This window comes from Zophobas morio, unplaced genomic scaffold (assembly GCF_036711695.1).
Source record: "Zophobas morio isolate AGI-343-1 ecotype UQ-CSIRO unplaced genomic scaffold, CSIRO_AGI_Zmor_V1 ptg000006l, whole genome shotgun sequence".
Classification (NCBI taxonomy): Eukaryota; Metazoa; Arthropoda; class Insecta; order Coleoptera; family Tenebrionidae; genus Zophobas; species Zophobas morio.
The window spans coordinates 17,292,213-17,309,181 of NW_026972111.1; the positions used below are offsets into that span (position 1 = coordinate 17,292,213).

General features: G+C 32.6%; 1 protein-coding gene across 7 annotated transcripts in view; it reads left to right on the forward strand.

The window, feature by feature from the left end:
- LOC135123736 (uncharacterized) overlaps window positions 1–16,969 on the forward strand; it is a 107,977-nt gene that overhangs the window by 88,223 nt on the left and 2,785 nt on the right. For all 7 annotated transcript variants that reach the window (XM_064048595.1, XM_064048596.1, XM_064048599.1 and 4 more), the window contains 3 exons: window positions 2,076–2,253; window positions 8,383–8,598; window positions 8,743–9,050. In XM_064048595.1, the coding sequence (XP_063904665.1) occupies window positions 2,076–2,253; window positions 8,383–8,598; window positions 8,743–9,050 (702 nt within the window). The remainder of the gene's footprint in view (window positions 1–2,075; window positions 2,254–8,382; window positions 8,599–8,742; window positions 9,051–16,969) is intronic.

The window sequence follows — 16,969 nt, forward strand, 5'->3', positions numbered from 1 at the left end:
TTTTGTCATGATGCTTTTTGAAACTCTTCCATCCCATCTCTTTAAGATCCCTAGAAAATGTTGTGCCCACCTGATTTTATTTACTTTTTATCATCTTTGAAAATAAATGTAACTTTGTTTTGTGAAATATTATTTTTATTTTTGTTGTTGTTAACACAATAAACAAATAAAACAGTAACACAAAAGTTTCTGAATCCCAAAACACATTCGTAATAGAGAAAAATACTTTAAAATGTTGATGAGTCAATGTTCTACATTTCTCTCTCAAAAATTTCTTGTAACGAACATGCTTCCAGGTGGCAAAAATTCCAGCCCTGCTTAACGAATGTAAACCCAATTGACTTCCAATCTTTAGTGATTCGAAAAAAAGTGTGAAATTTTCCCAAATTACCTACTAATTAAATTAACCGTTGAAGAACAAGCAGGCCCTCACTTTTTCATCTAATCGCAGTAGAACATAGCATAACCTAATAAAATCTTTTGTACAGTTTGTTCATTTATTCCGTTTAAACTTACCTACAATAATCATCACACTGGATAAAATAATTCAGTTTGAGTTGTTCGTTGATTTCTGAGAATAATTTCTAATTTCACTTTGACATTTGAATTTTGCATGGATATTCCAAAGACGCGATCGCCGAACATCGACGGTGCGACGGAACATTTCGTGACAAATCGGATCGGGCGCGAATTTCAAAATACGATTTTTAAAACCTTTTTACAGTGAATGAGCGCGATGCAACGATTTGAAAAAAATACTGGCCGATAGCCCTCTTCGACCTCTACAAAGGCATCACTCAATAATAGCTTTAAAGTGATCTCGGGAGATATTATAAAGTAAAAACCAATTCACATGTTAATTCCCTATATCCAGACTTGGATGCGGCACCCTGTATATCCCTGTAGTATATATAAAATTTTTCAACAATCGATTCGACAATTAAAAAGCGACACAGGCAGACGGAAACGAGAGACCTCTTTTTTCATACTCTAAGGGTCATGAAACGTCCTGTAAATGGTCCATTCGCCGGATGGACCATTACATTTCTTTCTTAGTTTACTATCGGGACGTCAACAAACTCAAACACTAATAAGGTTGAACGGTTCTTTGAGAACCATAATAATTAATACTATTTTCAACTTTTTGGAGTGTTTTGTTTTAGAAGCGTAGCACACAACTTAGATTTTTTAAAGAGAACAGCCTATTTTTTTTTGGTTATTTTGATTAGCCTCTTATATCTCTTTATAATCATAATTTGTATTTGAAATTTTAGCACTGCAAGAAAACGTAGTAGGGTTCTTTTTAAATTCTATATTACAATATTTTGCAATTAGATAAACAAAGGTACGCACTTTGTTGTGGTATCAATGACATTGAATCTTAATATACAAGTGTTCATAAATAATTCTATATTATTATAATTTTCAAATGCCACTATTTCAATATTTTGAAACAGAGCACCCTAAATTTTATTACTGCATCTTACTCTGTTATTATTGTTTTTCTTTTGTAAAATTTGTGCTACACCTGAAATTGATAGTTCTTGCAATTTTTCACTTTTTTAAGAGACCCGCTGATTTTTTTTACAAATACGTTTATTAAGATAAGATCCCATTTAGTTGACAACCTCTGTTTATCTCTCCATCAAATATTGCAATACACATGTTAAAAATAACCCTATGCTGCATTTTTTTGTAAACCTTTGCATTGATAAATAATGTTATGAAAACTGGAATAACCTCAACAAAAAATATAACACAAAATATATAAGGTGTTCTTCTTTAGAAAAAAACAAGTTGTAAGTTATCTCTCAAAAACAGATTGTGTTTACTTGAAAATAATGTTGGCGCATGCCACCCCAAGAACTACACAATTTTGGTTTGTAATTTGTTTCTCTGTGTAATAATAAATTAATGAGATATCGAGGCCGTGCGCTTATTGACTCACCTCTGTATATGTGACAGCCCTTCTTCTACATATTCTTTGTTATATTTTCAGTTATTGCTTAATCTTGTAAAAAAAAGTTGAAATGTTTCTGATATCACTTTTAACAGATGACATTTTTAATTTTCAGATACAAATTTTTCGTATTTTCGGCCTTTTTTGACAATCGCAAAGGACAAAGGTCAGTGCGTGTGATAGGAGCAACGAAAACAAGAGGACCGGAACGAGTATGGTGCCGTTTGTGGTACAGAGCTAACGATAATAATGCTACTTCTTTTACTTCACGCACAGTTCAAGCAAAAATAAAGGTAAGTACAATCTGAATAAAATACATGTATGTGCTTATTATTAAAACACGTCACTCTCGGTAGTCTCGATACAGTTCAACTACATTAACGTAACACGATTGCAAGAAATATTAAAAATATATGCAATTTTTTTCATAATTAAGGATTAAGATTTTATTAAAACTACACCGTGGGTGATCTCAGCACAAGAATCTACTTCAAACGTGCACTGTCGAACAATGATCTGTAATCTGTTTGTTAGTTTTTGGTTTCCAAAAATGTTTTTAAACACAATTAAATACCTGGAGAATATGTTTTTTTGAACCCACCCGGTTTTAAAAAATTATAGGTGCCAGCGACTTTATGAATGCGCTATTAACTTTTAACGTGAAGTGATGTAAATCATCTCACAATTTAATGAACGACATGTGAAACAATGATATAGTATTATTTTATAAAAATTTGAGGGATTCACAAACTTTGGGGACTCAAAATTTTGATAGGGATGGATGGATTTATCATTCAGGTGATGAGTGCCTTAAATCATGTGCTAAATTTCAAAACAATTGATTCGGCAGATTTTAATGTACAATGAAAATTTTATTGCGTAATTTTCAAGTTTTTCCAACAATCTGCACATGTAGATTTCTAAATATGGGTGCTTTGATTAACTACAAGCATAGACGCATATTATTCTGAACATTTTAGATGAAATTTATTTATCAAGCAAAATTTTTAAAGCGTATAAACAGATTTGACAGTTGAGCTTGTATTTTCTAAGGCAAATTTTATATTTTTCCTGTACCTACTTATAATATTGTTTTTTTTTTTTAGACATTTAAGGTAAAAAATAAAAGCGGATTAATAAGCCTTTAGATTAACTTTGGAAAGTTTTGAGATGACGTCATCAAATTGTTGGTGGAGATAAATTGACAACATAATACTCTCTTAAAGTATACAAGTCACTTCCACAGATTACGGTCAGAAATTAAAAAGTTGCAGGGTTGAGTTAGACCTTTTACAGCTCCCATGGACCTTTCCTTATTGTAAAATACAAAAAATAAAATTTTACCTTTGCAATCAATCACTAACATTTGAATTTGCCAAATTTTATCAGTTGTAAACCTGAAGTCAGTTTTTTGCCCCTTTCACTCAAACCCTGCAAAAATGCTAATACATATTATTATTAATAATCTCAACATGCTTATCGTCACTTTGTCTTATAACCGCAATGGATTAATGATGGAAGTATTGACCGAATCTCGTCACTTCCGGGTCAGTGGTGGGAGTAAAATAATAATAATAACAAAGAAAAAGTCAGCGCTTTAAAACATGCAAGATGTAAGGGAAATAACCTACAAAATTTCTTATCTATCACAACAGGATATACAGTGCAACCTCGATTATCCGGGCCGACCGGGACCAGATGTTTGCCGGATAATTGAAACGAACGGTTAATCAAAATTATTTATTTATTTAGGGAAATACATATGTACGGTTAAATTAAACATGTTTTACAAAAAAAGCTGTCAATTTGGTTTGTTTTTTAGTTTTTAATTGTTTCTGTCTAATGAACGACTTCATTTTTTGTAAGTTTAAAATGGTAAAGTCATCAATATCTTGCTTTTCAAAATAATCAATCAAAGTATTACAAGCTTCCAGTGCTTGTCGATTTGTAATCTTATTGGAAGTGTGTTCTTCGAAGATATCATCATTTTCATCTGACTCTTCTTTGTTTTTTTCGTGATCTTCACCTGACTCTTCTTTGTTTTTTTCAAATTGTGCAATTATTTCTTCTTCAGTAAAAGTTTCAGTCCCGTGTTCTTGAAAATCGCAATGAATCCAATTGTCAATTACTTCAGCATCGACACCATCCAATGTTGAAATTTCGGAGGCAATGTTTGCTATGGCATTTGTAGTAACTTCACTCTCTACTATTGTTTCGTTCATATCTGGTACATCTTCTAATGTTAAAATTTTTAAAAATGCTCGCTTTATTGTGACATCTTTTACACAACTCCAAGCCTCAGCAATGCCATAAATCGCGTCCTTAATATTTAGATTTTTCCAAAACGTCATTGGGTCAGAGTCTTCTTGTAATAAGTCCATCATTATCTTTTTTCTGTAGTATCTTTTCATGTTCTCGATCACTCCTTGATCCATTGGTTGGCCAATAGATGTAACATATGGAGGAAAGAACGCTGCAGTAATACTTCCATCTTCCGATTTCAATACTGTCTCGTCCATATGTACAGTCGCGTTGTCAAGAAGTAACAGAGCTTTTGGTGGCAATTTATTAACTTCAAGAAATTTTCTGACTTGAGGGATAAATTTTTTAAAAAACCATTCTCTGAAAATATCTCGTGTCATCCAACACGATTTTTGATTATAATAATCCACGGGTAGATTATTTCTGTTAATGTTCTTAAAGGCACGTGGATTTTTTGACTTTCCAATCACAGTCAGTCGTAGTTTATGTCGTCCAGTTGCATTGGCACAACAAAGTATGGTAACTCTGTCTTTATTGGTTTTAAAACCTGAAGCACATTTTTCAGATTCGTGAGCTAAAGTTTTAGTGGGCATTGTTTTCCAAAATAAACCTGTTTCGTCGGCATTATATACTTGATCCAATTTTAAATCACGTTCCAGGATAATATTTTCAAGCTCATAACAAAACTCAGTTAGAGCTACCTCGTCTGCACTCAGTTTCTCGCCTTCTATGGATAGCTCTCTTATTCCATGTCGTTTTTTAAATCGATATAGCCATCCATTTGAAGCCTTAAAATTTTCTCCAGGATTCAGTTTTTCGTGAAATAGTTGAGCTTGACGTAAGCACATTGGTCCCGAAATTGGCGTACCTTCGGCTCGTTTTTGTAGAAACCATTTAATCATTGCTTGTTCCAGTTCTTCAAACGTGGAAGCCTTCATTGTTTTTCGTTGGGAAACCACTTGCGTACTATCGGCTTGTAATAAAAAAGCCTGTAGATTTGTTTTGTTCTTGACAATATCGCGAACTGTTTGACGCCCTATTCCAAATCGTCTAGCTAGAGCTGCCACATTTTCTCCTAGATAAAACGTTTGTTTCAAAATTTAGATTTAATTATATATTCGACGAATATCTACCTGACTCATTTTGTTTGATAATCTCAATTTTTTGTTCAATGGTTAGAACTGTACGCTTTCGTTTAGCAGAACCACTTGCACCTGGCTGATCCATAATTACTATATAAGTGTTCGATATTGAGTGAATATATCACGCTTTTACACCACAAAGTTTAAAACAGACTAAATAAATGTTAAATTAGTCAGCTCATTAATAAAAAACGCTGTGGTAGCTATTATGATTTCAGTTTCATGCTTATACCACAACGCTGTTATAGGTGGGTAACATAATATTTTGTTTTACAAATCACATTTTAGCTGAGTTGTCGGCATGCTTGCATTTCGTGTTCGGCACGGATAATCGAACCACGGATAATCGAGGTTATCTACTGGCACGGATATTCCACCGCCCGGTTAATGCGCACCCGGATAATCGGGGTTCTACTGTACCCACATTTGCTGAAGTTATCCCACAAAATCTCGGTTAATTAATATTTGTTAGATTACTAGGTAAACTAAATATAGAACCGGTTTTATCCGAACTTACGACTATTCCACAGTTGGTTTAGTCATGTTAAAGTTCGTCTAAACTTATAAGCAAACGCCGTCAATTATTTTATGAGGGGTTATAATTTTCTAACCCTCCTTCGAATTCAATCAATGTAGTTTTCGTTGAAGATTTTAAGTCCGGCTTCGTATAGAATACTACATCTGAGAAATGATTTTATTGCAAGTTGGTGTGGGATGGCAAATATCCCGCATAAAGTAATTGACGGCGTTTGCTTATCATTTTAGACGAACTTTACATTAGGTTATTTCTTATTATATTGTTACGTAGAAGATGATAAATTAATGGTATGATTTTTAAATCAAAAACTGTATATATTGGAAAAGTTTTCTGGAAAAACTTTAATTAGAGTTTACCAGAAAAGATAACAACCTCTATAACTGATAATCGATTTATTTAAAGTCACTGTAAAATAACCACCACGGCGGCTCTTTGTAATATTTAATATTTACATTGTCAACACTCTACACTTGTACTTTTTTTAATAATAATTAGTATAAAACTTCGTTTTTAAAGTCTGCGACTGCACGAGGACTACTGATCACGTTATTCCGTTGGTTTTTAACAAATATTTTGCCGAGAAATTTTGATTTGTTTATTAGTTTCAGTTAGCAATTTTAAATCGCAAGCTGACCATGAAAATTGTTAAGTATATATGTCGTCACTGGTATTTTTATTAAATATAGCTTATTCACTAGATTAAAACCTAAATCTGTACGTAATATAAATGAAAAAAATCTCATTGGATGAAAATGCCGGGTAAGGCAAATATTGTAAGTAAATAATTTTCTAGGCTAAGAATTTTTCATCAATTTAAAATCGTTGTTAAATGATGTCTGTATATAAACTGTGCTAATTAAAAATGTTAATGTGTATACATAGCATGAATGTCACGTAGATAATTGTTTGATTTGAATGACTTTATCGTCTCAAAACAGATAACTAAAATTATTCATAAGCCTCAATTGAACAAAATATTCTGAATGTTATTATTATGATTCTTACCTTATCATTATTTTATTGTTGTAAAGACGAGCGTATTCTCACATTTTCGAGAAAATGGGGTGGCTTGTTCTTAATTTGATCAATAATAAATTGACGGATTCATTAATTTTTTTGAGTCTCCCTGTATAACCAAATCTAAAAAATATTAATGCAATGATAAATTACAAATATAGTCTGATCATATTTTGCACACTTTCAAAAGAATTTATTTGGCAAAATTTTAAGATGACGTAATCAATTTTTTGGGGTTGAGACATATTATTAGATACATTTTGATTAAAAAGGTTACCATGCTTACAATTACTTCAAAACGTCAAGATTTGAAAGTATTCAGTCATTAATTTTTTTTTCAGACACCCCGATAAGATAATAAGATAGATAAGCAAATCTAAAAAATATTAATGCAGTGATAAATTACAAGATTCATCATACTTTGTACATTTCAAATAAGATTTTTTCAGCAAAATTTTGGGGTGCCGTCATCAAATTTTTAGGGGGAATGAGCAAATACATTTTGATCAAAAATTTACCATGGCTATGATAACTTTAAAACATCTCCAAGATTTCAAAGCATTTGGTTTTGTAGTTCCTGATCAAAAAAATTTTTTAGACCTATTTCTTTGTACTGTAGGAATCATGAAAGGTGGAGAAAACGTAAAAGTAGAGAGTCGGTCGACGGACTCGATTACAATACTTCCTTTGCTTACGCTCAGGAAGTAAAAACTACTACAAATAATCGTAGAAAAACTGAAACAATTTTAGTAAGGTAAAAGGTGTTTGGCTCTGATGTTTATGACTGATCAAATTTTATTAAATTCATTCTAACAGTTAGTTACAGAGGTTTTTGGATAAACCATTTGCCCTGCCACTTTTTAACATTCTCGTGTCATAATTTTCGGTTAAAAGACAATGTATTTACGTGATATGTCTTCCTACGATCTAACCTTTTTTAAACCACAACAGTGAAGACAAAAAATATCGATGCTTAGGATTTCAATCCAATCGCTTTAAAATTTTCATAATAAATCCCAAGCAAAGTGCTATAATATGCTTAATAGTAATTCAATGTTCTGAAAAGAAAAATAATCGGCTTAATAAAAATATTGGTTACATTCTGAAATGATATGTTCCATAGATTATACTTTTTTTAATTATAAATCTGCACAAAACCTAGGTTGTTTTGATTTTTTATCACTGTCGTACGGAGTTTATAATTTTTCCTAGAATATTATTTTTTAAAGCTTCATATTTCTCAAAAATTACAAAAAGTTTATCTATGTAATTTTTGCACATAGAGCAGTTGTAGAAAGAATTAAATAATGCACCATTATTTTTTTTTAAATACTTGTTTTTTGACATAACATTATAACATTCAAAATTAAACAAGTTAAATGTAAGAAAGCACAAATGTTGCCTTAAATACCTTATAAATATATACACTGTCCAAAATTACTTTTAAAATTTTCTTTTCTTAGGTGATACGTGAAAATTGGAATTTGAAATACAGCGCTTGTTTCGTGCTATGCCCCTTGCTGGCGAATCAAACAGTTCCTGCGCTGGTCTCTATCGTAACAAAGGTCAAATCTTCCCCCAGCAACTTATTAAGTGTCATCAACAACTACAACGATTCGGGGAAACCCCCGAATAAGTTTGGTGCATGCATCAAACCACTTCATTTCGACTACAACAGGGTGAGTGGAGTGTAACAATCAAACGAGTCATCAAGGATAATCTCTTGGAGCAATTAACTCGACCTACATAACCACATCCACATAGCTCAACAAATACCAAGTTTACCCTAGCCCCTTTCCTAACATTTCACGGCTTTGTTCCAGGCACTCCAAATTTTGGAATTCATTGAACTAAACCGCATCATGGGCGTTGAACATTTCACCTTCTACAACCACACGATCGGTCCGCAAGTCGGGTGTATTCTGCAAGATTACGTTGATCGAGGCTTAGTCACCCTGTTGCCTTGGCAACTCAACATGCTGTCGCAGAAGGAAATTCGCACAGAAGGTCTTTTCGCAGCCCTCAATGATTGCCTATATCGTTCCATGAACTTGTACTCACACGTCCTCCTCATAGATCTTGACGAGTACATTATACCAAGGAACAATGAAACTCTACCGCAGCTTATAGAGTGAGTCAATTCATTAAAATTAGAAATGTTGGATGTTACACGCACACACCTGTTTGCACTGCTACATTGAAGGTGATGGCTTCGCGTTTAAAAATTAATTGAGTTGAAGGCATCAAACTTGCAAGAGGATTGTCATTAATAAGTAGTGCTGTGTAACTGAAGCAACAGCTCAATCCTGACACTTGTGTTTATGTTTGCTTTTAAGGAACGTAAAAAATGTTGAGGCATTTTCTTAAAAGATTAGTCTAATGAATTTAATTGAGAAATAAATTTAGTCATGAAGGGAAAGTTATTGCGTCCCGGCTCACATAACTACACAAATTTTTCCTTGCTATCTAGACCTAATTATCGAATCAGTCTTCAAACTAACAACTTTTAATACCTAATTCATATACTTACGACTTACCTCCGTATCTTAAATTTTGATGGTTGAGTTATTACTTGAGGCAGTAGGTACAGATAATAATACTTTACAACTTATTGGTTTATTTTAGTTTTTTGGAACAAAAGCTGTACTCAAATTTTTGCAAATCCCTATATGCAAATAAATGTAGATAGGTGGAGTGTACTAATAATAACAGTACTTTATTCCCAAATTTTTAGGAAAATTGAGTGAGCCGTTCTTGAACATTGACAAATTCATTAATTTTTTCGGATCACCTCTATAAACAATTCTAAAAAATATGAATGCACTGAAGAACTGCAAATATAAACTTTGCACTTTAAATGGCATTTATTCGACAAAATTTTAAGATGACGTTATCTATTTGGAAGGGGGGAATAAACGGATACGTTCTGATTAATGATTCACCATGCTTACTATAACCTTAAAACTTTTGCAAGATTTCAGAGCATTCAGTTTTTTACTTTCTAAGTTACATTTCAAAATGTTATACAGTTTTGATTTTTTTCCAAAAATCTGGATGACTAGGAAAAAAACTAGACACGGATTTATAAACCACAAGTGCAGGAATATCTTATTTTATAAAATTTAATTAAAATTTACTATTGTAAATTTTGGATTTTGGAGATGACGTCATCCCATTACTGGTGGAGCTGATTAGACAAATTTTGGTTCAGAGATTCTTTGTCTAATAAAATAAAAATCGACAAAGACAACGGTCAGTATAGAGGTAGACAGAAGGAAACAGGGGACCTATTTCGAGAAAACAAGAAAGTAGCCATTCGTTTGATGGACTCCATTACAATACTTCCTTAACTTACGCTCAGGAAATAAAAACAAAAAATCATTGAAAAAATGGCCAAGACACTACTGTAAATACTAAAAAGTCTTTAAGTTACTAAATAACGTGGTTTTAAACTAGCCATGAACTTATTTATGATTAGTAATTATCGAGATACTGATAATCTCTAAAACTATCCATCTGACTTCCATCAAATTTTAAGTATGCTTTAACTCCAAATATATTTTATGTATTTAATTCTATCACAAACGGGTTAAATCCGTTCAAAATATCTTTACGTAACTTTCACTTTAAATGTGCAATATAACTAATATTCCAGATTTGTTTCTGATTTTACGTAAATTGAAAATTTACATTTGCCATTTTTGAGTTTTTTAGTTTCTCTTTTAACTATTTTTACTACTCATTTCTGAATAATGGTTACCATACAAGTTGAAGCCTGTTAATATCTTGTGATAACGTTTCAAGAAAAAAAAAATTAAAAGGATTATTATCAATACGTGATCATGTACAAATCGCTTTCTCTATTTTTTTTTAATTCTGAGACACTAGAACGTTAATGTCACATTCTTTGTGTCAACATTATTACTGGTTTTATTCCCATTAGGAAGTTGAAATCATCTCAAAAAATGTTAAATGTTTTTGTATAGATAGGATGTTTCTTAAAACTGATCATTGTACAAGATATCTCAAAAAATTATCATTATTGTACGATACGACCCGATATATCGATTATATTAGAAACGGTTCGTAATTTCAAGCATTGTTCTTACCATTTTACCACTTACTACCGTTATTCAATACAAATTAGAACTGTCATGTCGCCATTTTTTTTTTTTTGCTAAAGCCATCAGAATTTGATAAATTCTTATATTTGTAGCATCGCACTGTAGTGTGCCATCAGTATCAATGTCTAATTTTTAGAATATCAAACATGGATTAAGAGGTAGGTATGTGCACTGGAGCACAGCGTTTACTAAATAAACGAAATTCTTATTATATTTCCATAAGCAAGGCTTTTGCTTTTTACATTATATATTCTTGTTTCAAACCTAAATCTACAGAGAGATACTTGCTACTTTCAGAGCCTTTTGTTAATAAACCGAATTTTATTTTGTTAGATCTTCCTCGACAGTTATTTTGAACAGCAATTTTGAATTTGACGGGATTGATGTAAAGGCTCTCTTAATATGCCTCACCTCTTAATTTAGGACTTACTGAATATGAACACGTGTTGGAAATTAGAATCAATACCACTCTAAAAGAAACTAGGGGAAATTTAAAATGAATTTAAAACGACAAGACACGAAAACGCGAAGCATATCAAATCGACAAAGAAAACCTCCCGGTTACAAACTTTTCTCATAAATACGTCCAACTTTGACGACAAAAGTTTTTCCAAAGCGAAAATAATTACGAGAACCCAATTTTGTGACAAGCTAGACTGAAAGATTCATTTATATTTAGATTAAAACCGACCGATATTTATTGCTCTACGTTATGTTGTACAAACTTGTTATATTCAAAATACAGTTCGAATGTTCAGAAACACTTGCATAATTTCCAAATTGATTGAGAGTATTGAATGCTACATAATCTACAGAACAAATGCAATCAATTCAAATAACGATGCCAGAAAAAAATTCAATTTCTCTTCTATGGGTTCTAAAAAAAAACAAGATCCATTGGCCTACAGAACAGAACTCCATTTGAAGCCAAAAATTAAACCTAATTACTCACCCGAGAGTGTGTTTACGTAGGTATATAAATAATTAAAAGTTGACCGAAATAGGTATTCCCACTAATACGATTAATCGTACCTAATGAGCAATTATCATTTAATTTACCGTGTCTGACCGAAAAACCTCATCAGTTCTTAATTAAAAAAAAAACAATGCCACAAAGACAATTTCTGATGAGTGGGCAAACAGGTAGGTACTATTTTTTTACATGACAATGTCATATTTTCAAGGCTTTATCAAGAACTCAAGAAGTGTTCATACTTAAAAACCGTCGACTCAAAAACAATGAACCCTTAAAAAATCTGAAATTGGTTAAGATTGGCTGCGACGGTCGATGCGCTGTTCCCATCTTCGCTCGAACCGAGCTGATTTCACACACGAAGTGTGTTATGATCTGTTAATCTTGAAATGATTGAAGTGGCCAACATAAAACACAGCCCAGAACATTCATTCCTATTAATTTATTTATTTATTTATTTTTATTTATTTATTTATTTATTTATTCAACGGGATACCCCTTAAGATATATACAATTAATAGTGAAACAAAAAGATCCAGAAGGACATAAAAATTAAATATAAACGCAAAAATAAATAAAAGTTAACTTTCCAAAAAAAAAAAAAAAACAAAAACAGATAAAATAACCTGAGTAAATATAGCTAAATTTAACAAAATTTGACAAAACATATTCTAACATACAGAACAGAATATATATTCTTAACAAGTTTAGACGCAAGCTAAGAGGTTAACAAATTTCTTACTTTATTCCTAAATTTCCCTTTGGTTGTGTTAAACAATAGAAATTGATCATGATTTACCAGCCGATTAGCCTCTTTCATAATACGCAACAAAGGATGATTTCCAGCTCTGGAAGAGTTGTACAATGGGACACGAAACAGAACTACACTACGTGTGTTTCTAGAATTGGTCGGTGCCACCCAAAACATTAATTGACTCAATAAATCAGAATTGTCAATATAACCATTGATAATCCCATGCAAAAAATTTACGTCGGCTATATTGCGTCGGTCCTCAAGAGAATTCATGTTGAGAGTACACATAATCCAAGTGTAGTCACCTTGGCGATGACTTCGATTAAATTTATATTCAATTAACCTAAAGAACTTCTTCTGAACTCTTTCCAACAAACAACAATCAACATTGTAATAAGGCCGCCATACGGGACAACAGTACTCAAGATGTGGGCGAACAAGGGATACATATAAAGTTTTCAAAGACCAAGGGGATAACTCTTTACAATGACGCCATATATAACCTAACATATTCATCGCTTTCTTAAAAATTAATTGATAATGAGGCTTAAAAGTAAGTGTAGAATCAAAAATGATCCCTAGATCTTTCACCTCTTCAACTCTAGAGACTAAAGAATCACCAAGATAGTAATCTGCTGTAATGATCGTTTTAATATTACCGAAAGATATAATGTTACATTTCTTTATATTGAGGGGTAGCATATTAATAATGGTCCATTCGTATAAACGTTTCAAATCCATTTGAAGATCTGAAGCATCATCATTATTTCTAATTGTCTTAAACAATTTAAGATCCTCAGCAAACATCAAAACCCTGGAGTATTTGAAGCAAGATATTATATCATTAATAAATAGTAGAAACAATATTGGGCCACAATGTGAACCTTGAGGCACACCTGAAGAAACTAAAAAGGGTTCTGATAGATGTTGACCAATTCTAACTTGCTGTACTCGTCCAGATAAAAATGATTTAAACCATTCCACAGTATCACTCCTAAAACCCAATTTACCCAATTTAAAGAGGAGAAGTCTATGGTTAACCCTATCGAATGCCTTGGAAAAGTCTGTATAAACAGAATCCACCTGCAGCCTTTCCGCAAAGGCATCATTCAAAAAACAATAATACTCTAATAAATTCGACAAAGTAGACCTGTTTTTGGAAAAACCATGCTGTTTATCGGACAACACATTAACTGACATCCACTGTATTTGCTTACAAATTAAAAAATCCAGCATTTTAGGAATCGCGGACTGATTGCAGACCCCCCTGTAGTTAATAATTAGATCACGTTTTCCTGATTTATAGATGGGTGTTACATAACTATTTTTCCATATCTCAGGAAATTTACATTCAAGCAAGGATGATTCAAACAAAGAACACAATGGTGGCGTAATCGTACAAATACACTTTTTTAACAAAAAGCTAGGAATGCCATCAGGACCAGGACTTAATGAAGATTTCATAATTGAGATATAATCAAAGACATCCCTATTAGTTACCCTCAAACCACCATCATTTACTTCCATCTTAGGACAAAAATTAAAATTATCAGCCAAATCGTAGTTACTACCCTTATCATAAACTGATGAAAAAAAATCTGCAAACAAATTGGAAACGTCTTGACCACCTGAAGGGGATATTTCATCAAAAAACATTTCATTCGGAATACCATTACAATCCTTTTTGCTTTTAATAAACTTCCAAAAATATGTCGGATCATTCAATATACAACCATCCACCTTGCGAATATAGGAAGCATAAAGACTGTCATTAAGCTCTTTACAACGAGACCTAACAGATTTAAAGTATAAATAGTCCTTAAGATTGCCAGAAGCTTGAAATGCCGAATGGGCTGACTTTTTCGTTTTGTATAATTCGATTAACTCCTTATTGAACCAACTTGGGTAAGACGAACAGCCAGTTCTTAATATTTTCGTGGGAATGAAATGAGTGATGCCCGCAAAAAGTATACCGTAGAATGTTAAAACTTTGTCATTTAAATTTTTGCCTTGAAAGCAAACATCCCAGTTAATAGAAGCAAGATAGTCGTTCAAAAGAACATAATTGCCATTGGCAAAATCAAAAACTTCAACTTGTGATATCAAAATTGTCGGGGAGTTGATGTCAACGGACCAAGAATATGGGATATGATGGTGACTGTCATCAAAAATGGGATCTTCCGCTTTAAATATGTCCAACTGCTTTAAATTCGTAAATAGAAGGTCAAGGAAAACATTCCTATTATTTGGGATTTGATTAACCTGATTTAAATTCAAAAAAGCATAAGTAACGTTTAACATATTATAAAGTTCTCTGGAAGAACCAGCTAAATCATTAATAACTTTATTACCATCCCAGACCAAATGAGGTAAATTAAAATCACCGGCAATGATGTAGTGAAAATCAGGAAATTGTTCAAATATGGATTCCAAATCAGTACAATGATCGGTAAAAGTTTCAAGCGAAGACATAGGTGGAATATATACACCACCAATAATCAGCCTCAAATTGTTGATAACAATACGAACATAAATACTTTCCACATTATCACTATAAAGAACGCAAGATGAATTATATTGTTTATTAATGGCAATCAAGACCCCACCACCTCTAGTTTTCAAAACGGACTCAAATTTCCGATCAGCACGATAAATTTTATAATTGCATAACAATAATTCAGAATCTAATATTTTGTTGCATAACCATGTTTCTGTAACAATAATGACATCATAAACACTAGCGTTTACATTCTTTGAGAACTCCTTAAGCCTAGTCCTAATACCCCCAGCATTCTGATAAAAAAAATTAAGTTTATTAACAGACCTATTTAGTTTTTTGGGCGATTGCTTTTATTTCCACTGTTCCTAATTCCAACAATTGAAGCCATGTTATTCCTGTATATCAACTTGATGTCAGTTTCGCCTCGTGATTTTCTCATATTAAAGTCATTAATTATCTCCGCATTATTGTCACGTTGTAATTTAGTTAAGTCCGGATGACAATTAAAACGTTTATTAGTATTATTTTTATTACTCCTTAAAACACACATTACCTCATCATTATTGTCAAAAATCAGTTTCAATGGACGTATAGAATTGGGCTTAGGAGGGCCCATGCGATATAATTTTTTGGGTTGTGGTAGGTTTCCTAACGGTTCAAAAATCGAGATAATTTGACTCACATCATCGTTCACTCTAACTTCGGCAGATTGTGCTGAAGATTCGGGGATGTTATATAAAATTACATTTTTGCTACGAACATTACGATCATAAATTTCCGACACCACCTCACTGACTTTATAAGAGGAGGCCTCACTGGAGCTGCCAGTCTGGAGCGAATGAACTTCTTCCTGCAATTTCTTGACATCACTCTCAACAGTCGCAATCCTATTGTTGAATTGTTGAAATTGGTCGTCAATTAACTGCGAAATCTCAGTCAAAAGTTCAGTTCTTAATTTAACGAATTGTTTTGCGATTAATTGTTCGATCGCAGAAAGTGAAATAGGAGTTGTAGGCACCAGTGACGAAGGAGAGCAAGCAGGACACATCCAAGATACGTTGCTGTCCAAACTGCCAGAATCCAATCTAGAGCATTTGGTGTGACAGTATTTTTTACAAGATGAACACTTAATAGATGGTGTAGAAGGTGTTACCGCACCATTACATACCAAACAAAATATTGCCATGAGTGGATCAGATAATCAAATGATAAAAAAAATGGAAACAAAGACTGGGACACAGTACTTCACACCAGTAGGGCCTTTTATGGTGTCTAACATAAAACAAACAAGTTAGGCCACGGAAGGGATCAGGGAAGATGAACACTAGGTGAATGACTTCGCTGATAAGGAAAAAGAAAGAGCAAAAACTTACTCAGTGATAAGGTTGAAACCCACACTTAATTAAAAAGGCAAAATCCGGGCAAATACTCAACGCAGCAGCGTAAAACTTGCTAGAAGTACCGCACACATAAAAGTCCTGTGACACACCAAAATTTATCAAAATAACTGTATAAAAACCCACAATAACAGCGAAAAATTGCAGAGAACAACGAATATGTCTCACTATCTATAAAGTTTTTTATTGAAATAGGCTTTCAAACAAAAAAAAAACGTAATGAAATAAGTTTAACCCAAGGACGTTATATTACGAAAGTTTTCAGTTTTTGGCTATATTTTCGGACAAAATTTTGCCATTAT